An 18,254-nucleotide genomic window follows, 5' to 3' on the forward strand; every position below is an offset into this window, starting at 1 on the left:
CCTATTTTCCATGTTTTATTTGCATTATCATACATTAGGTACAAATAACACAATTACAGGGTAAGCAGCTCGGCTCATTAAAGGTTTCAGGCGGACGAGGGAAGAAAACGAACGTACACATTTGCAAAATACAGTATAATCATTCTTTTGCAGTCTACGCAGCTACCTAATGTAAGTGGGTTATGTACAAGGACACATTGGCCGAGGACATACGTGACGAAGACGGGATTCAGAAACCGTGTTACTGTCGATTCTGGAACAAAGGCGTTCATCTATGTTGTTGATACTCAGCTCTGCATGGACAAAACTGGGACTTCTGAGCGGGCCTTTGACTAAATCGCACAGAGACAGACCCTCATCGACTCGGCCAAACCCTTAAAGTCGGGTACGTCAGCTTGAAAGTAATCGGTGAAAAGCAACAAATTTGGCTGACTCCTTCCAACCTGGAGAAGGTAAAAATAGTTTCTCTGATTAGTTGAGAACTAGAATGAGACTGTTGATGAGACAATGGAGGGAGGAAAAGGGTAAAGGAGCAAGGTCAACATTATTCCAATTTCACTTAAACCCATGTTGGTTATACAGGCACAAGTCTAGGGTGACAGTAAATGTAATGGGGGGGTTAAGCTTTATTCACATTTACTCATCCATCCTGATACAATAATCCAAGACTCACAAAAAACTAAAGTAGATAAACAAAAACATGTTATAATCAGACGGATAATTCTACATGTGGTTGGTGGTGCGAGTTGGGAAAGGCACACACGAGGAGTGTAGATTTACAGTACAATGCCGACATTTTTATGAAATAAAAACGCGAAGAGTCGCGCGGTTTGATTAAAGGGGTCAGACGGGGGCAAGAAGGCTGCTGCTGATCAAACCTCAACCATGCACGCGGATATCTGGGGACTAAAAACAAGATTTTTAGAGATGACCACATCAAGGATGGACAGACTGGCAGCCCCAGGACTGCATCTAACCGGTCGGGCACCATATGCCCTGGTAGTTATACTGGGGTACTCATGGTGGCCCGATGGGAGCCGCGTGCTCCACGTGGCCGACGCTGAGCAGAAGGCGCCACTTGACATCGACAAACATAGCGAGGACCGGCCGGTTCTGGTGATTTCTAGGTTTGGCACGAGGGAAAGGTTACTTAGGCGAGGAAACGCAGATGGAGAGCGCAGATTGGAGAGGAATCGCAGATATGTGGCGTGGCCGCTTTGAAACGATCCGAAAGAAAAGGCAAACAAAGCAACACAGTGTTAAGATTTAACCATTTGCATGAGATTGGCTGGTCCCAAATGGACAATGGCGGGTTCAGGAAAGCAGGGTTGGTTTGAGCTTCTCCCCGTCTTAAACTCAGATGTTATCGGTGCTATTTAAGCCTCAGTCATGAGCTGCACCCGTTGCGACACAAGCTCACTGTCCCTCACACATGCCTGAGAATTTAAAGCTTGACATGGCACAAATGCTGAAATACTGAATGCTGGGGGGCCATCGGGGTGATCTAACGCCACCTACAGTCTGAGAAGGGCATGACTTTCCCTTCACGAGGTCTTGCTAGATTGTTGGTTAAACTTAACCAGTTAAATGCAGGACCCATTCAAGATTAGTTGGTTTTTTTAAATGTTTTTGACGCTTTTCCCTTGCGGCCTCCACTTTTTGAGGGGCGAACAGCAGAGTATTGCGCTGAGGCTGTATGTGGAGGTTGTTTTTTTTTAAAAATCGGTGATACCGTGCAGCATTCGGCAGCTCACATGCATGAGTAATGCTTATTATCAACATGCAGGTACACAAAGAGCAGATGCATTCTCTCCACATAGCAGCCGAAAATCACTGAATACAATGAAAGAAAAACATACATTTGAATCCAGGCGGGATGTAAATGCATCCCCCGGGTACACTCGAAATGGGTTTGATGATTGCTTACATAAAAAATGTTGGTTTAATGTAATAAAAATGCATTCCGGTATCTGGTATAAAAACTGCAACCTGCCATGATCTACTCGTGATTATTTACAAAGGAGTTCTGCAACGATATGACTTCAAACCCCTGGAATAATAGTCAGATTAAGCGAGGAGGGGACCAAGAAAAGAGACAAAACGGGGATGTCGGTGCGAGCGAATCTCAGGATGAAGGTATAGTGTCGGGCGAAATTCTCTTTTGGTTCGTTTTGTGATTTCTGGGTCCATGAAAGATCACAAACATGTCTGAAGGATTCATACAGTGTGCAGTATAGCGTTGGCTTATTGAGAATCTACGACATGTTCTATGAGAAAAACTTTGCTGAGACATTCATAAGCGCGAAGGGGTCAAATATGGACACAGTCCGGGACAGAGACTCACACGCGTTAACACTGACGAGTGTTCAAACATGTCAAACTGTAAACATTTTAGGCTGGACTCTTTCAGAAGAGCGCTCTGCCACGGCCCACATTCACCATTATTTACTCTTAACTGTATGTCTATGGATTTTCTGCCCAGCTACACTCACAGCTAAACGTTACCCTCATCCCTAAAATTATATAGGTATATTACATAAATGTGGTTTTTTTTAGTCGGCTTTTTAAGCAGGCTGCATTGAGATAGGAGTAAAATCTACTAAAAGCGAGTTTGAACGTTAAGGAAATTGTAAACACGATGCAGATATGCCTGCATCAGCTGTCGTTCATATATGGCAACAGAGTCTCCTCAGCCTTTTGATAGGTACATTATGGGATATCGTTATATGTAGATACATAATATCTATAGGAGATATCAGCCGGTGAGTGGAGCCATCTTTCAAATAAGATCGTTACTTCAGTTACCTCAATTTGTGCTGCAGATTATCCTTTTTAAATTTGTACTTGCTTTTAATGAATAAGATATTCGACTGGTTCATTTACTCCATCCTTTTATCTTATGGATAAAATAAAATAAAAAAACACCTTTCGTCTCACCTTCAACCTTCAGAGAAGAAAGGACATCCTTCTTAATTGTACATAAGGGACAAAATAAGGTGACGACTATAATCTAAGTCGGGGCGTAAGACTTTCAGGTCATGATTGAAACCGTTTGTTGATCGCGTGGTGGTCAGACGTGGTGGTGGGCGGCGGTGAGCAGGGACCGACGTCCCCTCCTCATACGCTGTTTGACTGCGACGGGTGCACAAACTGCGGGTTGATGAAGGAGAAATTGGCAAACTCGGCCTGGTCGATGTTGGCGATGACCAGCTCGTCCGGGGGCGTGAGCTGGGGCTGGGTGCGCGTGAAGAACTTGTCAAAGTTCTCCGCTCCTTTGCCACACTGGAAAAAAGAGACACAGGAGAAGGTTTGGACGGACGGCGGGAACCGGGAAAAGCGCGGACACAGCGGAGGCTTGTGCACGGAGCAGGCGCCGAACGACGAACCATCGGAACTCCACTGAGAGGTCGCCGCCATTGTCATGAGGGTTTCAACTTAATCTGGGCGACTACACGATGTGCACTGACCGCACCGACAGTTGTCCCTCATCAACCTGTCCGCTTATAAAATGTATCTCTCATCCACACACACACGCAGCTGATCCTCACACACGTGCAGCGGGGCAGAAATAACATCACATGACACGCTCCACATCTCATTCACCTGAAACACGGGATACCAAAGCAACACCGACGCAGCTGTGACAGCAGCGCAGCAGTGTCCTCCATTCTAAAGCACAACAACCACGTCAGGACGTCTGTGCGACACCACCCGCTGCCGCGAATAAGCGATACGACTCCAGATCCTACACCTCTGGTCCTTCCCCACTGTTGTAGCTAATTATGTCAGAGAGACGGAGGGTTGCACGCAGGTTAGGGAAAGGGTGTAATTAGTGAGGTTAATACTGTGTAATATGGAACAATACCAGGCAAGAGGATGAATGTAGCAGCTCACAATGACTTTGTGGTAAGTGAGAAACGTTGTTCGACCAGTTCGGTCTCATGGATGATGGCCGCCAGCACCACAAATGGTGCGAGCCTGGCCAGGAGACGTTTGGATGATTGTGGATCACATAAATACAGTTAGACTGAAATGTCTAAAACATAAATACCCTGAGGGACGTCTTCAAGGCAAAAGGAATTAATCAAGTCAGTGGTGGTTTTGAGCTTTAAGTAGGAAGAAAAGAGGGGGAGGGGGGGGTCAAAGTGCACCATGATGCACTTGGCCAACAAATAGCATCCAAAGAAGCACCAGGAACATTTGACCAGGCGCTCACCTACCATCATGAGATGGTGCCATGGCTGCTGCAGTTAGATAGAAATAAAGGACCCTAAGAATCCACGCGTGGACCCCCTGAGTCGGCTCGTTTCTCCTGTAATGCTCAGAACACGAGGGGTCACTTTAATTTGATGCATGACTCAGCCACCAACTGTGTCCTGGCTTTGAGACTGACTAACTGCCCTACATTCCCAGACGAGACGCTCGATGTGTGTGTGTGTGTGTGTTTGTGTGTGTGAGAGGGAGACATTGAGGCTGTCTGTTTGCCTGTGGTTGTGTGTTTAGGAGTGTCAGCCTTTGTTTTGTCAAGTGCCGCAGTCTAAACGTACATTTACGATGTTGTTTTCTTCTTGCAGGTAAAAGTGAAGGCAACCATCAGACAGATGCTACAAGGGTGTGCGTGTGTGTGTGTGTGTGTGTGTTTTAATCTCTTTGTTTGGCTCCACCGACGGGTGACGTTTGCTTTAGGCCACAACCAAACTGTCAGAGTGAGGACAGAAGTCAGGACACGTACTTGAAGACTGGCTACAGATGTAGAGTGTTTTGTCCCTTCCTTTCTGAGCCACGCACGTGCACGCGCACACACACACCTGATGGGTGGTTGCCGCGGCCCCGCAGCCTCTGTATACTTGTCTTCTTTTATCCGTCAGAGGTGTCTGCTGTTCAAGCGAAGTGACACATTTCCCCTCTGAAGCCTGCTGACATTTGCCAGCACCAATATGTGCCTCTCTTGGCACTGCACCGCGCCTTCCTGCAACACTGCGCTCTTAAAGCCATATTCCAACCTACGTGCACCCAGAACACATGAGTGGTGAAGCTTTAGCTGACAAAAGGTCCAGGATGAAGACCGGGAAAGCCTTCTTTCTGGTCAGTATCGTCCATTCTCTGAGAAGGGAAGGAGAGTCAGTCAGAACTCCAGCTCAAAGTGTGGGTCACTCCATCACTGTGTGATTCAGCCAAGCCCAGATGCCACTGAATTGATGATACGGCTTCCCGTAAACGATGACATAGCGTCCTACATGGGTTTTCGACCTACTTTTTTTCCCTCATCTTTAATCTCCCTCTCTCCCCTCTGTGCACGCCTCTGCACTCAAGCATATTAAAAGAACACTCAGCTACTTAGGATGACAAAGTAGTGCCAGCCTCCTTCAAGAGATTATTCTCCTTTGCTTCCCTCCTTAAGGTTACGACCACGATAACCCAGGCTCGCCAAAATTGGTCAAAATCCTGGGTTGATAAAAATGTTAGCTCATCAGCACCAATTAAAGTTTGAATCTCTTTTAATTCTGTGTACCAATACGTTTGCACCAGTAATGTGACAGTTCAGTCAAACAACTAGAATCAAAAACAGCTGAAGATCAAATCATGTCCTTCAACGGTGTCACATGTTTCATCCTCCAAGCTACAGCAGAGGGAGAACTCACCAGTAGCAATCCAGATCATGTGATTTCTGAGTCTAGCAGTGCAGTGTGTGTGCGTGCGTGTGTGGGAGGGAGAGAGACACTCTGTCCTTGCACCTTAAATGAGTCTGAACCCTTCCACGCGACCATCAGTGTGTCTGCTTCCTGTTTCCTGGATGCTGCTCAGAGCTCCCACCACCATTAATCAGCAGCTCACCATTCAACCTACTTTCCCATCCTTTCCTGTCCTCCTACGTCCGTGAAGACGAACGGCCACTCACAAGAGGGTGGGGAAAAAACCCGACTTCATCTCAACACTGAAGCCGCCACCTCATCACCACTCATCACATCACAACATATGTAGGTATCAAACGCCAATTCTCAACCGCTGCGGCGGCAGCAATTCCAGGCGCTGAGGCTGAGAAGGTAGACAAGAAAAACAGGAAGTTGGAAGAGGAGGCGTGGAAGAGAGCAGCAGGAGAAGATGTACTACGATAGCTGGTGGGTGGAAACAGGCCGGCTGCTGGATTACATGGAACGGTGACACAGATACGGCGGATCGTTAGTGCGCACTCTAGCTTACAGGAAGCAGTCGATAAGGTTTTTTTTGTGGCCTTTCCACCTCTTTTCCCTTTCACCCTTAAATACACCCACTACATCCAAACGCATGCTAGCATGCAGAGGACATGCGTGTTTGCATGCATTCGCCTGTGGGTAAAAGCACAGGTTCCTTTTTGTCTCATCATTATCAGCCGCCAACCCTCCTACAAACGCCTCTTAACCTTTTCCTTTCAACATACTCTTGCTCACACACACACACACGCGCGCACACACACTTAAAGCGCGCACACACAGCACAACCACGCAGCAGGAGGCCACACGGACACAGAGGTCAGGATTCACCTTGTTAGGAGAAGTGGAGCCCTTGAGGGTTAAAACAGAGGAGAACCACAATATTGAAACTGAAAATGTCAGGGACAGACACACACACACACACACACACACACACACACACACACACACACACACAGACAAGGAGCTCCTATAAGATAGGAGACAAAGGAGATGAAGTAGGTCACTCTATGTGTGTGTGCGTGCGTGTGTGTGACATCCATGTCATCTTAAGGGTTGCAGAAACTACTGCCGAGCATCCCGTGAGCTATAAGAGCTGCACATTTATAATAGATCTTCAATGAATTATTGACATTTCCTCGTGGTCCATATATGACCCATCCTAAATAGAATACAGCTCGTCACAGCAGTGTGGTGTCAATGCAGATTTCACTCCACAGGTCCTGTCGAAGCCCAGTAGTTGGATTAGTTCAGATCCAATCAATAAAGAAATAATAAAAAGTCACAGCTGGATTCTGTTTCGCCATCTGATGACACCAGTATTAAACATCTTTAAGAATCCCGCGGGTGCGCACGCCATTGCGCCGATGATCCCATTCAACACGGTAACGCCAGCATGCTCTCCGCTCTCGCAAACAAACGCAGCTTTTCAGCTCACAAGAAGTGACTCCGCCCCAGCGTCAGTGATGCTTTTCACTGCTACAGGACAAGCTGCAGATGCCCTGATGGAACATTGCTCAGCGGTTTTAAACAACTGTGGCTTCTCCTCTCCTTTTTCTCTTTTGTCTTTACCTCTAAATCAAAGAATAACTTCAAGTGACCCTGTAGGTCAATTTCGTGGTTCTTAAAGGTGCCAGGTGGGTGTAAGTAAACGTCTCCCGGCATAACAGATTTGTCTGGAGGTGAGCTCATCTGTTTAACTGTTTGGATGAGTGTAGCTCTAAAAATTGATGAGCTATTATCTCCGGAACGTTGGTGGTGCCGCTGTGAGTCCGGCTCAGCTCATTCGAGAGTTTAAATGTGCCGCTGAGCAGCAGCCAATCAGCATCACCTCCGTGTGCGTGTTATGACAAGATACATGTTATGCCCACGTACCACTTTGGGTTTGAATGGAGGCTGTATCTCCCTGTTCTGGAGGCGTTCCCAGTCGATGCGTCTGAAGAAGGCGTGCTCCCGGATGTCCCTCTCTCCCTCCGGACCGCAGCCCAGACGCTTGGATGGATGCTTGGTCATTAACTGCTCAAGAAGAGAGAGCAAAATATCAGAAACTGTTTAAAACAGCATCATTGTAGACAACATGAGCAAGAACGGCCAACAAAACACCATAACCCACAATTCATTGCTGAAACATTCATTACTGGTTGTACTTGTTATATATCAACAATAAAACATGTTCAAAAGCCTAAAAGCAGCTTTTCTTGAGCGTCTAAGATGATTTTGGTACTGGTACACATGTGGGGGCACCTCCACACTCCTCAGATGTTATGATGCACACCTACACAAGCAGCCTGGCAGCTCTCCCAAAACCCAAAACTGCTTCAGCCTGGCTGGTTTGTTCATACACAGTCAGACTGTGAAACGCTCTAACTGCAGGAATTTGAGCGCATCCCAGCGCTCTGCAATGCAATAATTCATTTTTTGATGCAAAATGAGACAGCGGGCTTTGTAAATGTCTGTTAGGATCCACATACTTCCATAAAACAATCACAGCACCATCATAACCAATCATTCATGTCGAAACTTGGGCCAGGATGCACGGCTTCTCCTCTGAGTCTTCTCTTCTCTGGAGTACCTCTCTAATTTCAGCCTAATTTCTAATTCTAATTAGAAATTTCTAATTTCTAATTTACACATCAGAAAACCCAGCAGCCAATTACGACACAGCTAAAGGTCCTTCCAAGACTTGTGCGCTTGGACCCAGAGCTCGACAGTGTCGTTTGCAGGTTCGGGGGTGAGAATAAAGTCTGTGTATATCTGCAGAGTCGCTGAACACGCTCAGGTCTTTGTAATCGTTACCAAAATCTTTAGACTTTTAAGTTTAGATCTTAATTCAAGATTGCAGCTGAACTGAGGGAGAAACCTTCAGTCACTCCTCCACTTATGAAATGCAGTAACTCGAAACGGCAGATTCATGCATGTGCAATCCCCTTCATTAAAATGATCCACAATATGAGCCAAATAGGTGACCTTTAGGTAACATCCCATTCATTAGATCCACATCTGTGGCCTGGTTCTCATGTAACTGACTGTGGTGTGCACATTTCTGTTTGCAGGCAAGAACCCTCTCTAATCCATCTTTAAAGCTGTTGTTTATGTTGTTCTCTTTATTTCTGCCCGCTCTTCTTGATGCCTTTTCTTCTCTTTTCTCCATAATTTGTCTCCTCGCATGTCTCCCGTCCTCTCTTTGTGGGTCAGCGATCATGCCTTTGTGACGAGGTGCGAGTCCTGCCAAACACGGCCATGAACCAACACACGCGTGAAGAAAAATCGGGAGTTGGGACGAGAACTAAGCGGCGTCGCGTTAGAGACGAGCAGCCGCAGCGCGTCACCACACAGCTCGCCGTGTTTGCGCCGCCTCTGGACGCAAAGAAAAGTGCCACTTCCACTAATTCCTTTCATGCACCTGAGGACACCTGCATCTTTCTGCCAATTCCCAAGAAAAATGCCCGTTTCCACACCCAGTGGTAAAGCGTCGCCACTGCTAAAAACGGCGTCTAACAAACACTGGCAGCAAGAAGTGTACGACAGGAAGAAGGTGGGCAACACAAATCTTTGGCTAAGCTGAGCTGAGAGAGGAACCTTATGGCGTCAGTGATTGTGACAGCTGCCAGAGTGCATCCATGTTCAAAAGACCCCCGAGGATAAACACGAGCTGACATTCTGATGCTTCCTCCTGTATCTGGAGGAACCGACTGCAGCACGGTTTCCTTGGGAATCTATCGCAAAATTTGCAGGCCATTTGCATATTTACATTTTAAACCCTGTTCCAAGAGATAAGCAGTAGGTTAGAGAGCAGAACATCGATAAACGCTTGTCTTTTCGTTTTTGCTGGTGGAATGTTTCAGATGTTGTGATCTCTTCCCATCATTCATTGCACCATAAACCCATCTAACTCTGTGCAAAAAAAAATAAATAAATAATCGTTGGTAAAAATGGGTTTAAATGGTAGTTTTAGATGTGTTTTTAATCTTGTTGTTTCTTCAGTTTTGTTGGTAATTTTTCCTGTCCTCCCCCACTCTCTCTTCCCTCCCTCAACCATTATTTCCCTTGTGTGTCTCACCTGTGTCCCCCTCTCATGTATTTAAACCTGCTTCTCCCTTTCCCCCTGTTCCAGACCATGTTCTGCATAGGGTCCAGTGTATCCATCCTGTCCTGTTCTTCCTGTTATTGGATTATTGACCTGATCTTCCTCTTTGTGGACTGGATTTGTTTGTCTGTTTGCACTGCCTGCTGGGGCCAGTGTTCAAACTTAAGTAAACTAAATATATCACATATGTTTTTAAGAAATGATGAAGAAACCAAAAGTTATTTAATGATTATTTGTGTGAAGAACCTAAAGGGAGACTAGGTTTAATAAACAAGCATAATAATCTACATGTCAAAGAACGTTCACTCACCCCTTTACAGATGGAGACGGCTTCTTTGGACAGGGACTTGGGGTACGACACGTTGTGCTCCATAATAGACTGGAACAACTCATCTTCGTCCTCCCCATCGAACGGGGGCTGGGTTTACAGAGACAGAGGCAAAGTGGAATGAAAATTGCGGCCTGGAGATGATTTTAGGTACAGTGAGGACGTAAATACTCCATAGAAACAGCGACACTTTTCACATCAAGGCCCGGCAGGTGAAATGGAGTGGATGACCCAGCTTCTCCACCCCCTCTCCTCAGGGGTGGTTATCATCAGTAACCATAATAAGGGTCTTATGACAGTCCATGAACTGAATAATTTGTCATTTCCACTCCGCTGCTGCTGTTTGGGCTGCAGCCTGTCTGCAACAGAAACTCTACTGTTGGCCCCGATTTCAGTTGAGGTGGGAAGGCGACAGAAAGGAAGCATGTTTCTGAGATGAAAATACATTTTGTTCAAATAGCGAGTCAAAAACATGAAGCCTAAAAACACATTTTCTCTCCGTAGTCTGTGATTTGATTCTACCAATGAGGTGCAGCTGCGCCTTCTGCCTGTACCCTCGTTTTTGGAGCTCAGCTCAGACAAAAACCCATCGGGAGCTACGCGGAATCGCTTCGTCTCCTCCTGAAAATGGCGCGTTTGTGTTTCGTTTAACTCTGAAATCGTGTTGGCGTCAGTGCAACAGGAGATGCTTCGCCTGACAAACCTCCCACAAGAAAAGGTTGTGAAAATTCCACTGAATTTGTGAACAAATGTGAACTCGGGTGTCATGATTAACTGATGATAGCAAGTCAGGAGACGTATGCATGTATATGTACATTTCCTGTTTACATAAACACGTGCAGCAACGTCCGTGTGGTAAACGTGCCAGTGAGCAGAACGGCGGCAACCAACTATTATCTGCATTGCGTGTAAAAAGCAATTCCACAAGGAGTACAACTGTGTGCGTGTGTGTGCACGTGTGTGTGTCACGTACCTGCCCTGCTAGCATTTCATACAGCAGAACTCCATATGCCCACCAGTCGACAGAAAGCCCATATGGCTGATATGCAATTATCTGTGAAGGAAGCAAAGGCAAAACACGACCTTAAGTCAGCGGTTGAGGAGGATAAAGAAGTCAGTCTGATTTGCCAACAAGACGAGAAAAAAGTGGATAGAATTTCAGTTTCAGCCTTCAGTGTGCGCGGCAGCTGAGCTCAGAGGAAGAGTATACACCATAACCTTTGCACCGCTCAGAAAAGGAGATCAAACCGGAACATTCGGCGCGTAGGATGAGGACACAAGGTCTTCCCGTGTGTGAGTTTATGGAGCACAATACCTCCGAAAAAGCTTTAAAATCAGCTTCTTTCACACAGGAAGAGGTCAGGACACAACAGAGATGATTTAAGTATGAGAACAGAGGTTGGAACCTGACAAATATCAGTGTTATAATACAGTATTGACGACCTCAACAGTTTTGTAGCTAGAAGAATTCTCATATCTCTATTTTATAGTGAACCACACCAGAGGTGCAGCCATGTTGGCCAAGCTGAACACATCCAGATGTTGTTCACTCCGCCTCCTACAGCACAACTTTACGTGAGTCACATGAACAAACCTCACGTGTACAAACAGATGGGACATACAAACCTCCAAGTATGAGAGATATATTCTGCATTACGCCACAACCTTCACACGACCTCTGCCGTGCCTAAGGGCGTCTGCACACCCACGGAGCCATGATGCTGCCCCGAGGGTCGCTGGTTGGACACGTAGAGCATCCACGTGTAACCCCACGTGTAAGACTCCACGTCCACAAATGCATCTCTGAATGTCATCACGCTCAGAATAATGCACACTTTTAACCCACAAAGCTCATCTTGCACTTACATTCAATGGCCCAGTGTAAACAAAACATTACGGATGTGAAGATGTTTGTGGATGCATAGTTATTGATGTTGATAAAGCGAATGTTATTACTTTAGGAGGCGATACAACAGAAATACATTAATTTTCAGGGACTAAGTTCAAACTTCCACAGGCTAAACCACAAAAAACAGCTGCCCACACAGCAGCGAGACGTGCAGCCGCTTCATGGAATGAAGACAGAGACAGAGAGATGGACAGAGTGAGACAGAGATGGAAGTGTGGGAGAAACTCGGGTACATATTGTGCTAGATAACCTTAAAAACCCTCCTCCTTGAAGGCATCAGTGCATCGCCAACCACCGTAATTGTACATATTTTGGGCAATGATGTGATGACGACGATGTTCTGCTGGCAGACTGAGGGATCCATATGTCTGCCAGTTCAAAATGTCAACTGTTGCCTTTGGAATTAAGACTTGTGGCGGTAAAGTCAACAGATGTTGACGCAAGCGGGATGTTCAAATGTCACAATCGCGCCGATTAATCCTCTCAATATGAAAACTAAATTAGCAGAGCACGCAAAACAACATTAGCCACCATAACCTGCCCCAATATGATGTAATAGTAGCAGAAGAGATGCGCTGGACTGTGACTTGCTGCCCTTCCCACCCCTTCGTTTGCAACAGCACCAGCGGACGTTTACAGTTTCAGGCACGGTGACCTTTGTGGTGTCAGCCGGCATGTGGAGTCCTGTTCATCCAGAGTTTATTATTGTGTTATTACACACGTAATAGACTGTTTCATTCATTTTGATGCTTGCACCAGACTGACACACTTTGGACATGTTGTCCTGAACAGGACCATCAGTGTCATTAAAGAATCGGCCCATTCACTTTCATATATTCAAGTAATTAACATCATGGTTTATTTTTACTCTTCATCCTCGTACCCTGCTGGCGTCAGCTCCAGCACCCTCCTCGCGACCTCTTAAGGGACATAATTAGTAAGTGGGACCCGAGAAACCATTTTGTGCCATCTCACACGTGTGTGTTGAATGGCTTGAACTTTAAAAACAGGGTGAAATCCAGTGTCTTCCTGGCTTCGTCTTGTTTTTATTAATGTTTTTATAAGAAAGCCTCTGGCCAGCTACGCTCTGCTGAGTCACTGTGCGTGGAGTCAAAATGGAACACAATTGGCTTTTACTTGTCTCTGTGGTCTTTCTCTCCTTCCACACATCCTCTACAAACACCAGCCTTTGTAAATAGTTGCTTTTGGATTGGAAACGTGCTTAAAGCCCCCGTCTGTGTAGCTGGAGTTGTGGCTCGAACAGTTTGGCCTCTGTGTGTCTGCATGTGTGCTGCTGTGTGCCGCTGCAGACATGTCTGCCACATTAGGCCTAATGTTACATGACAGTTGTGGATCAGACTCCTAGCTATTCAAGGCTTCTCTCTCAGACACAGACACACACAGACACACACATGCACACACACACACGCAACAAACCGCTTCTGCTTCCATAAAAAATGTCCTCTGTAGAGGAAATTGACACAAACAAAAGGGGGCAAGGCGTTACAGTATCCTACCCTTATGACCAGTGCTGTCATTGGGCGGTATGAGAAGATGCCTTGCTGTTGTCATGGGAACAGTTTGAGGAATGCGCGCTGTGAAGCAAATACCATGTGCATCAGGCCATGATTTGGTCTGTTTTTAAGAGCATTTTCCTGAACCGTGGGAGTATGTTGAGAGTTTATTTTAATCCCTGAAGACATTAGCGTAATAAGCATCTGTGGGGTTTAGGAACACACACATCAAGCAGAAACATTGTACAGCATTTAACAAAGAGCACTTGGTGTAACACAGATGCAAACACTACAGTCAGAATTGAAGCTTCAGGTATCGTAGGTACGTTAGGTTTGCATAGTGAGGCTCCCCACAGGCAGTATGTAACGCAGGCCACATGTAACAGATTTAATTTAGCCAAATCTGAAATAAACCCGATGACATCATGAGGATTACACATGGAAGTCATGGCTACAATTCCATGGAAGGAGATCGGAAAACCATCACCTGGTCTGACGAGTCTTGATTTCTGCTGCAACATTTAGATGGTAGGCTCAGAATTTGATGTGGAGGATATGAAATCGTGGACCCATCCTGCTGTGTGTCAATGGTTTAGGCTGCTGCTGGTGTTATGGTGGGGGAATATGTCATCAGCTCCCTTTAGGACCCCTAGTGCCCGTTGAGCAAGGCTGGATAATGCTGAAATCTTCTCCGACTGCTTTCTAAAATCCAACACAGCATCTCTGGATTGTGGTGGAACTGGGGGTTTGCGTCATACATGTGCAGCTCACAAATCTGCAGCAGCTGTGTGATGCTGTCATGGACCAAAGTCCCTGAGCAGCACCTTGATGAGTCTCTGCCACCAATTCAAGCAGCTCTGAAGGCTAACAAAGTGGCTGATGAATGATTCTTTATCTCCATAACTGTGGCTCCAGAGTAGATCATGTACATGATACATTCTACATTAAATATTTAGACTATTTAATATTTAGTGCATCATTTCTGCTAGTAATGTATGATCATTTTAAATTAGCTTTAACCCAAAAGGGAACCTGCTGTGTTCCATGCAGGTAACTTATGCAATGATTTCAGGTTTGAGGCCCATCAGAGAGGGCAAAGAAATGACCCACACGGCTCGTTTAAGACAATGGGAACAAGCAACGGGGAAATTCTCAAATTAAACTAAAGTTGTGCGGAAATCCTTTAAAAACCTGCGCTCCGTGCACGCGCCAGGCAGTAAAACGTGAGACCTGCCGCTATGTCTAGTACAAGCACAGGCACGTGAGCATGTGGACACACCTGAATCGTGTAAGGCGGCACCGCTGGGGGCACAAAACCGAAAGGAGCAGCCAAACATTTACAAGCGTGTAGTTCACAAACTATGTCTGACAGTTGTAAAGAAAAGGCCCACGGCTTCAGTCGATCCTCACATCACTTCTGCTACACAGCGACACGTTGAGGATGAACCCGAGAGCATAAGAAGGCTTTAAAAGTGTCTCTTCCAAACTGACTCCATTTGCACTTAATCATCCCGACACCTGGATCCGACCTGCTGCAATCGGGGGCCAACTGGGGCAGGAGGGAAGTGGCCTGTGTCAGACAGATTAATACCCTCCAACGCTGCTTTTCGCTTTCTGCTTTTCTTTGACGGCGACTTAAATTTCAATGTACTGTTCCTGGTCTGGTTTCTGCCTCCTCTTCCTCTCTCTTCTTCTTCCCTCGGCCCTGTCTGCATCGAAGTCGTTGAGGTGTAAATTCACATCAGTGTGAGCGCTCCTCCCAGACAGGAACTCCCAGTGACTGGCTATATAGGTCAGGGTAAACACAGCAAAAACTGCATCCAGGCATGTGGTCCGAGTACGCGCGCGCGTGTGTTTTAGTCGGTCACGCTCTCATCCAGGGTCCCACTGCTCCCTCACACGTACGGATATGTAGTGCGTGAGAGATTGTGTTGAAATATTTCCCACCTCGCGAATCTTTCTCACGTATCTCGTGTCGAGACGCACCAGGGAGCTACAGGCTACCCTCACGCCAGCGGGCTCGTGGAGCTGCCTTACCATTCCCAGGAGAACAGACGTCACATATTCGGGGTGTCAGGTGCCTCCTGTAAATCGTGTCCATCACGGTGGATCTGAAAGTCTTTTACGTTCCACGTGGATGAAGGCTGCTTCTCTCTATGTCACCTTCATGTCGGAAAACCAAAGAATCTCTCTGAGGAGGAAAAGGCCTCATCTTCGCACGTTTTCCGTTCTGACTCGCTCGGAAATATGCACGCGCGAGTCGTGGCATAATGTATGTGACATCGGACCTGGGTGACGGTACCAGCTCGCTGCGTGATTCCTGACTGGCCCATTAGCATCGCTTTGACTCGGAACGGTCACAGCATGTTCACCGAGCATCCGTGGAAGGGACGATCAATAACTGGACCCACCATTAAAGGAATGCCAATAAACTGATAAGAGCTTGGAGTCCCTGGGCTCGGCACCACCCAAGAGAACTAATTGGTTTAAGGGTTCAAGCAGACCCTGGTCCAGCACCACTGGGAATGACATGGCCCTAAGAGGACACGACCTGTTCGGACGCGATCTGATTTAATTAAATGCACTGCTTTGAGGGTTGCTTCATCTAAGATCAAAGATGGCGGGGCCTCTTCTTTATCTTTTCTATCAATTTGGTCAATAGAAGCAGTTTTGGGAGTGTGGATGAGAAATAAATAGGAGTTGAACTCAGGGGCCGTCTGACTGGATGCTTACGTCATGGTAGAATGAGTGAGGTGGGGGGGTGTTGTCTGTCCTGAGGGACTGACCTTAATCTGGAGCACAAGGTTGAAAAGAGCTACACACAGTGGTCAAGCCAAACACACACACACACACACACACACCTCAATAATCAGCCCACCTCTGGTGCGATGTAGTCCGGAGTGCCGCAGAAGGTGCGCGTGGACACTCCCTCCACCATGTTCTCTTTACACATGCCAAAGTCGGCGATCTTGATGTGTCCCTCCGAGTCTAGCATCACGTTGTCCAGCTTCAGATCCCTAAAAGGACACATGGACAATTTAAAGCAGAGCTCCTTCTAAAATTTACGGGGCTTCAGTCATAAAACGACTCAAACATTGACAGGTGGCGACACTTCCTGACATTTAGGACATCCACAAAATAAGACAAGACACGATTGGGTTAAAAAAGGAGACGGCACCTGTAGATGATTCCTTTCACGTGCAGGAAGAAGAGGCCAACAGCGATCTCTGCTGCATAGAACCTGCAATGACAAGCACAGGTTGTGCTCTACAAAAGAACGTGAGCCCTGAGGCACTGGTTCCGTGCTGTGGAATGTGGTGTTCATGCATGTCTTACACAGCCTGAGGTTCCTTAAACTTGCCCACTTGTTGGATGTGATACATCAGGTCGCCGCCGTTCACGTACTCCATGACAAAGTACAGACGGTCCTGCCATCAGAGACGCAGAGGTAATGGGAGAGGATCCGAACGCTACGCCACTTTAAACAAAAACTAAGGAGTTCCTCAGAAGCTTGGACACTCCAGGACATTCCTCGGTGATGTAAGCGCTGCAGCACAGCGGCCGACCTTAAACGCCTGCTGTCACAGCGCAGACGCTTGACTATGACAAGGTGACCTAAAAAGCCCACGACAAAGCGCTTCACAGAGGAAAGAAAACACTCAATGCAGACATCTGTCAGGACGCATTGTCTGGGCAGAAGTGTGCCGGTCCCTTATGGGCCCTGACAGGTTTAGCCTGACCCCGGCCTTGCTGTGTTTGCAGGGCTTTACAAACACTGGCAGCAAAGCTGACCTTCCAACTGGTTCGTGTCAAAATCCAAATCAATCCAGAGTTGACCCAAGTCCCTCCAGCACGTGAAGCGTTTAATTGTGTGCTTGATGTTGCGTTCCCCCTTTTCCACAGACAATCGAGGCAAGAGTAGAACCAATCCCGGAGCAAAGCCGGCGCGCTATTCTGTTCCCTAAAATGACGTCCCACAAAGTTGTTCTTTCACATTGAGTCTGCAGGGAACGCGGGATTTTTGTAGACGTCTCATGCTCTCGGCAGAGTACCGCTGCGTTGCCGACGACTCTGGAGGGAGCTTTTGCTGTTAAAACAGCCCCCAATGATGCCACTAGGCCTATCAGAGCATGGTCTGGGACACAATTTGTTTCTCAGGGAGTCTAGAAAGACGCTGAACGGGTGATTTCATGAAAATTCGAGGGTTTTTTGAGGCTGGAGCAGAGAAGCAGGGGTGAGAGCGGGGCCACTTTGTGAGCATTTGTGTCTGCTCTCATGTAATTCAACACAATAGATGTGTGTATTCATGCATATGTGCATGTGTGCCCTAAATTGGGGGGTTAAAGGTTAAATTAAAGTGAGCTGGTTAAGGCAGAGATGGAAAATTCAGTTCCCAAACATAAATTTAGCCTCAGCCTCCGAATTAGGCTTTGTTAATATGTCCTGTTTCATGAGTAATGTAGCTAAAAGCCCCTTCATGAATTATTAGACCCGACCCAACCTTGGCTGAGTCGCCCCGTGTCCCGGGGGGGTTTCACCTACCACAGTCTGGAAACATGAGTGGAGATGTGTGAGGAACGGCGGCTTGTCCTGCAGGGCCAGGACTCTCTTCTCCACCATTGTACACTCCACATCATCGTCCTGAATCACCACATCCTTCTTCAGGATCTTGACGGCATACAGCTCCTCTGTGGCCTTCATTTCCACCAGCATGACCTACGGAGAC

The 18,254-nt window shown here is 46.8% G+C and overlaps 1 protein-coding gene across 2 annotated transcripts in view; it reads right to left on the minus strand.

Moving 5' to 3' along the window:
• Position 1: 1 nt before the first annotated feature.
• LOC130527887 (protein kinase C alpha type) overlaps positions 2–18,254 on the minus strand; it is a 63,681-nt gene continuing 45,428 nt past the window's right edge. For both annotated transcript variants that reach the window (XM_057036723.1, XM_057036725.1), the window contains 8 exons: positions 18,071–18,244; positions 16,865–16,956; positions 16,707–16,769; positions 16,407–16,545; positions 11,079–11,159; positions 10,088–10,195; positions 7,566–7,706; positions 2–3,282 (listed from right to left, as the gene is read on the minus strand). In XM_057036723.1, the coding sequence (XP_056892703.1) occupies positions 3,118–3,282; positions 7,566–7,706; positions 10,088–10,195; positions 11,079–11,159; positions 16,407–16,545; positions 16,707–16,769; positions 16,865–16,956; positions 18,071–18,244 (963 nt within the window). In that variant the 3' untranslated portion in view covers positions 2–3,117. The remainder of the gene's footprint in view (positions 3,283–7,565; positions 7,707–10,087; positions 10,196–11,078; positions 11,160–16,406; positions 16,546–16,706; positions 16,770–16,864; positions 16,957–18,070; positions 18,245–18,254) is intronic.

This window comes from Takifugu flavidus, chromosome 6 (assembly GCF_003711565.1).
Source record: "Takifugu flavidus isolate HTHZ2018 chromosome 6, ASM371156v2, whole genome shotgun sequence".
NCBI classification, from domain to species: domain Eukaryota; kingdom Metazoa; phylum Chordata; class Actinopteri; order Tetraodontiformes; family Tetraodontidae; genus Takifugu; species Takifugu flavidus.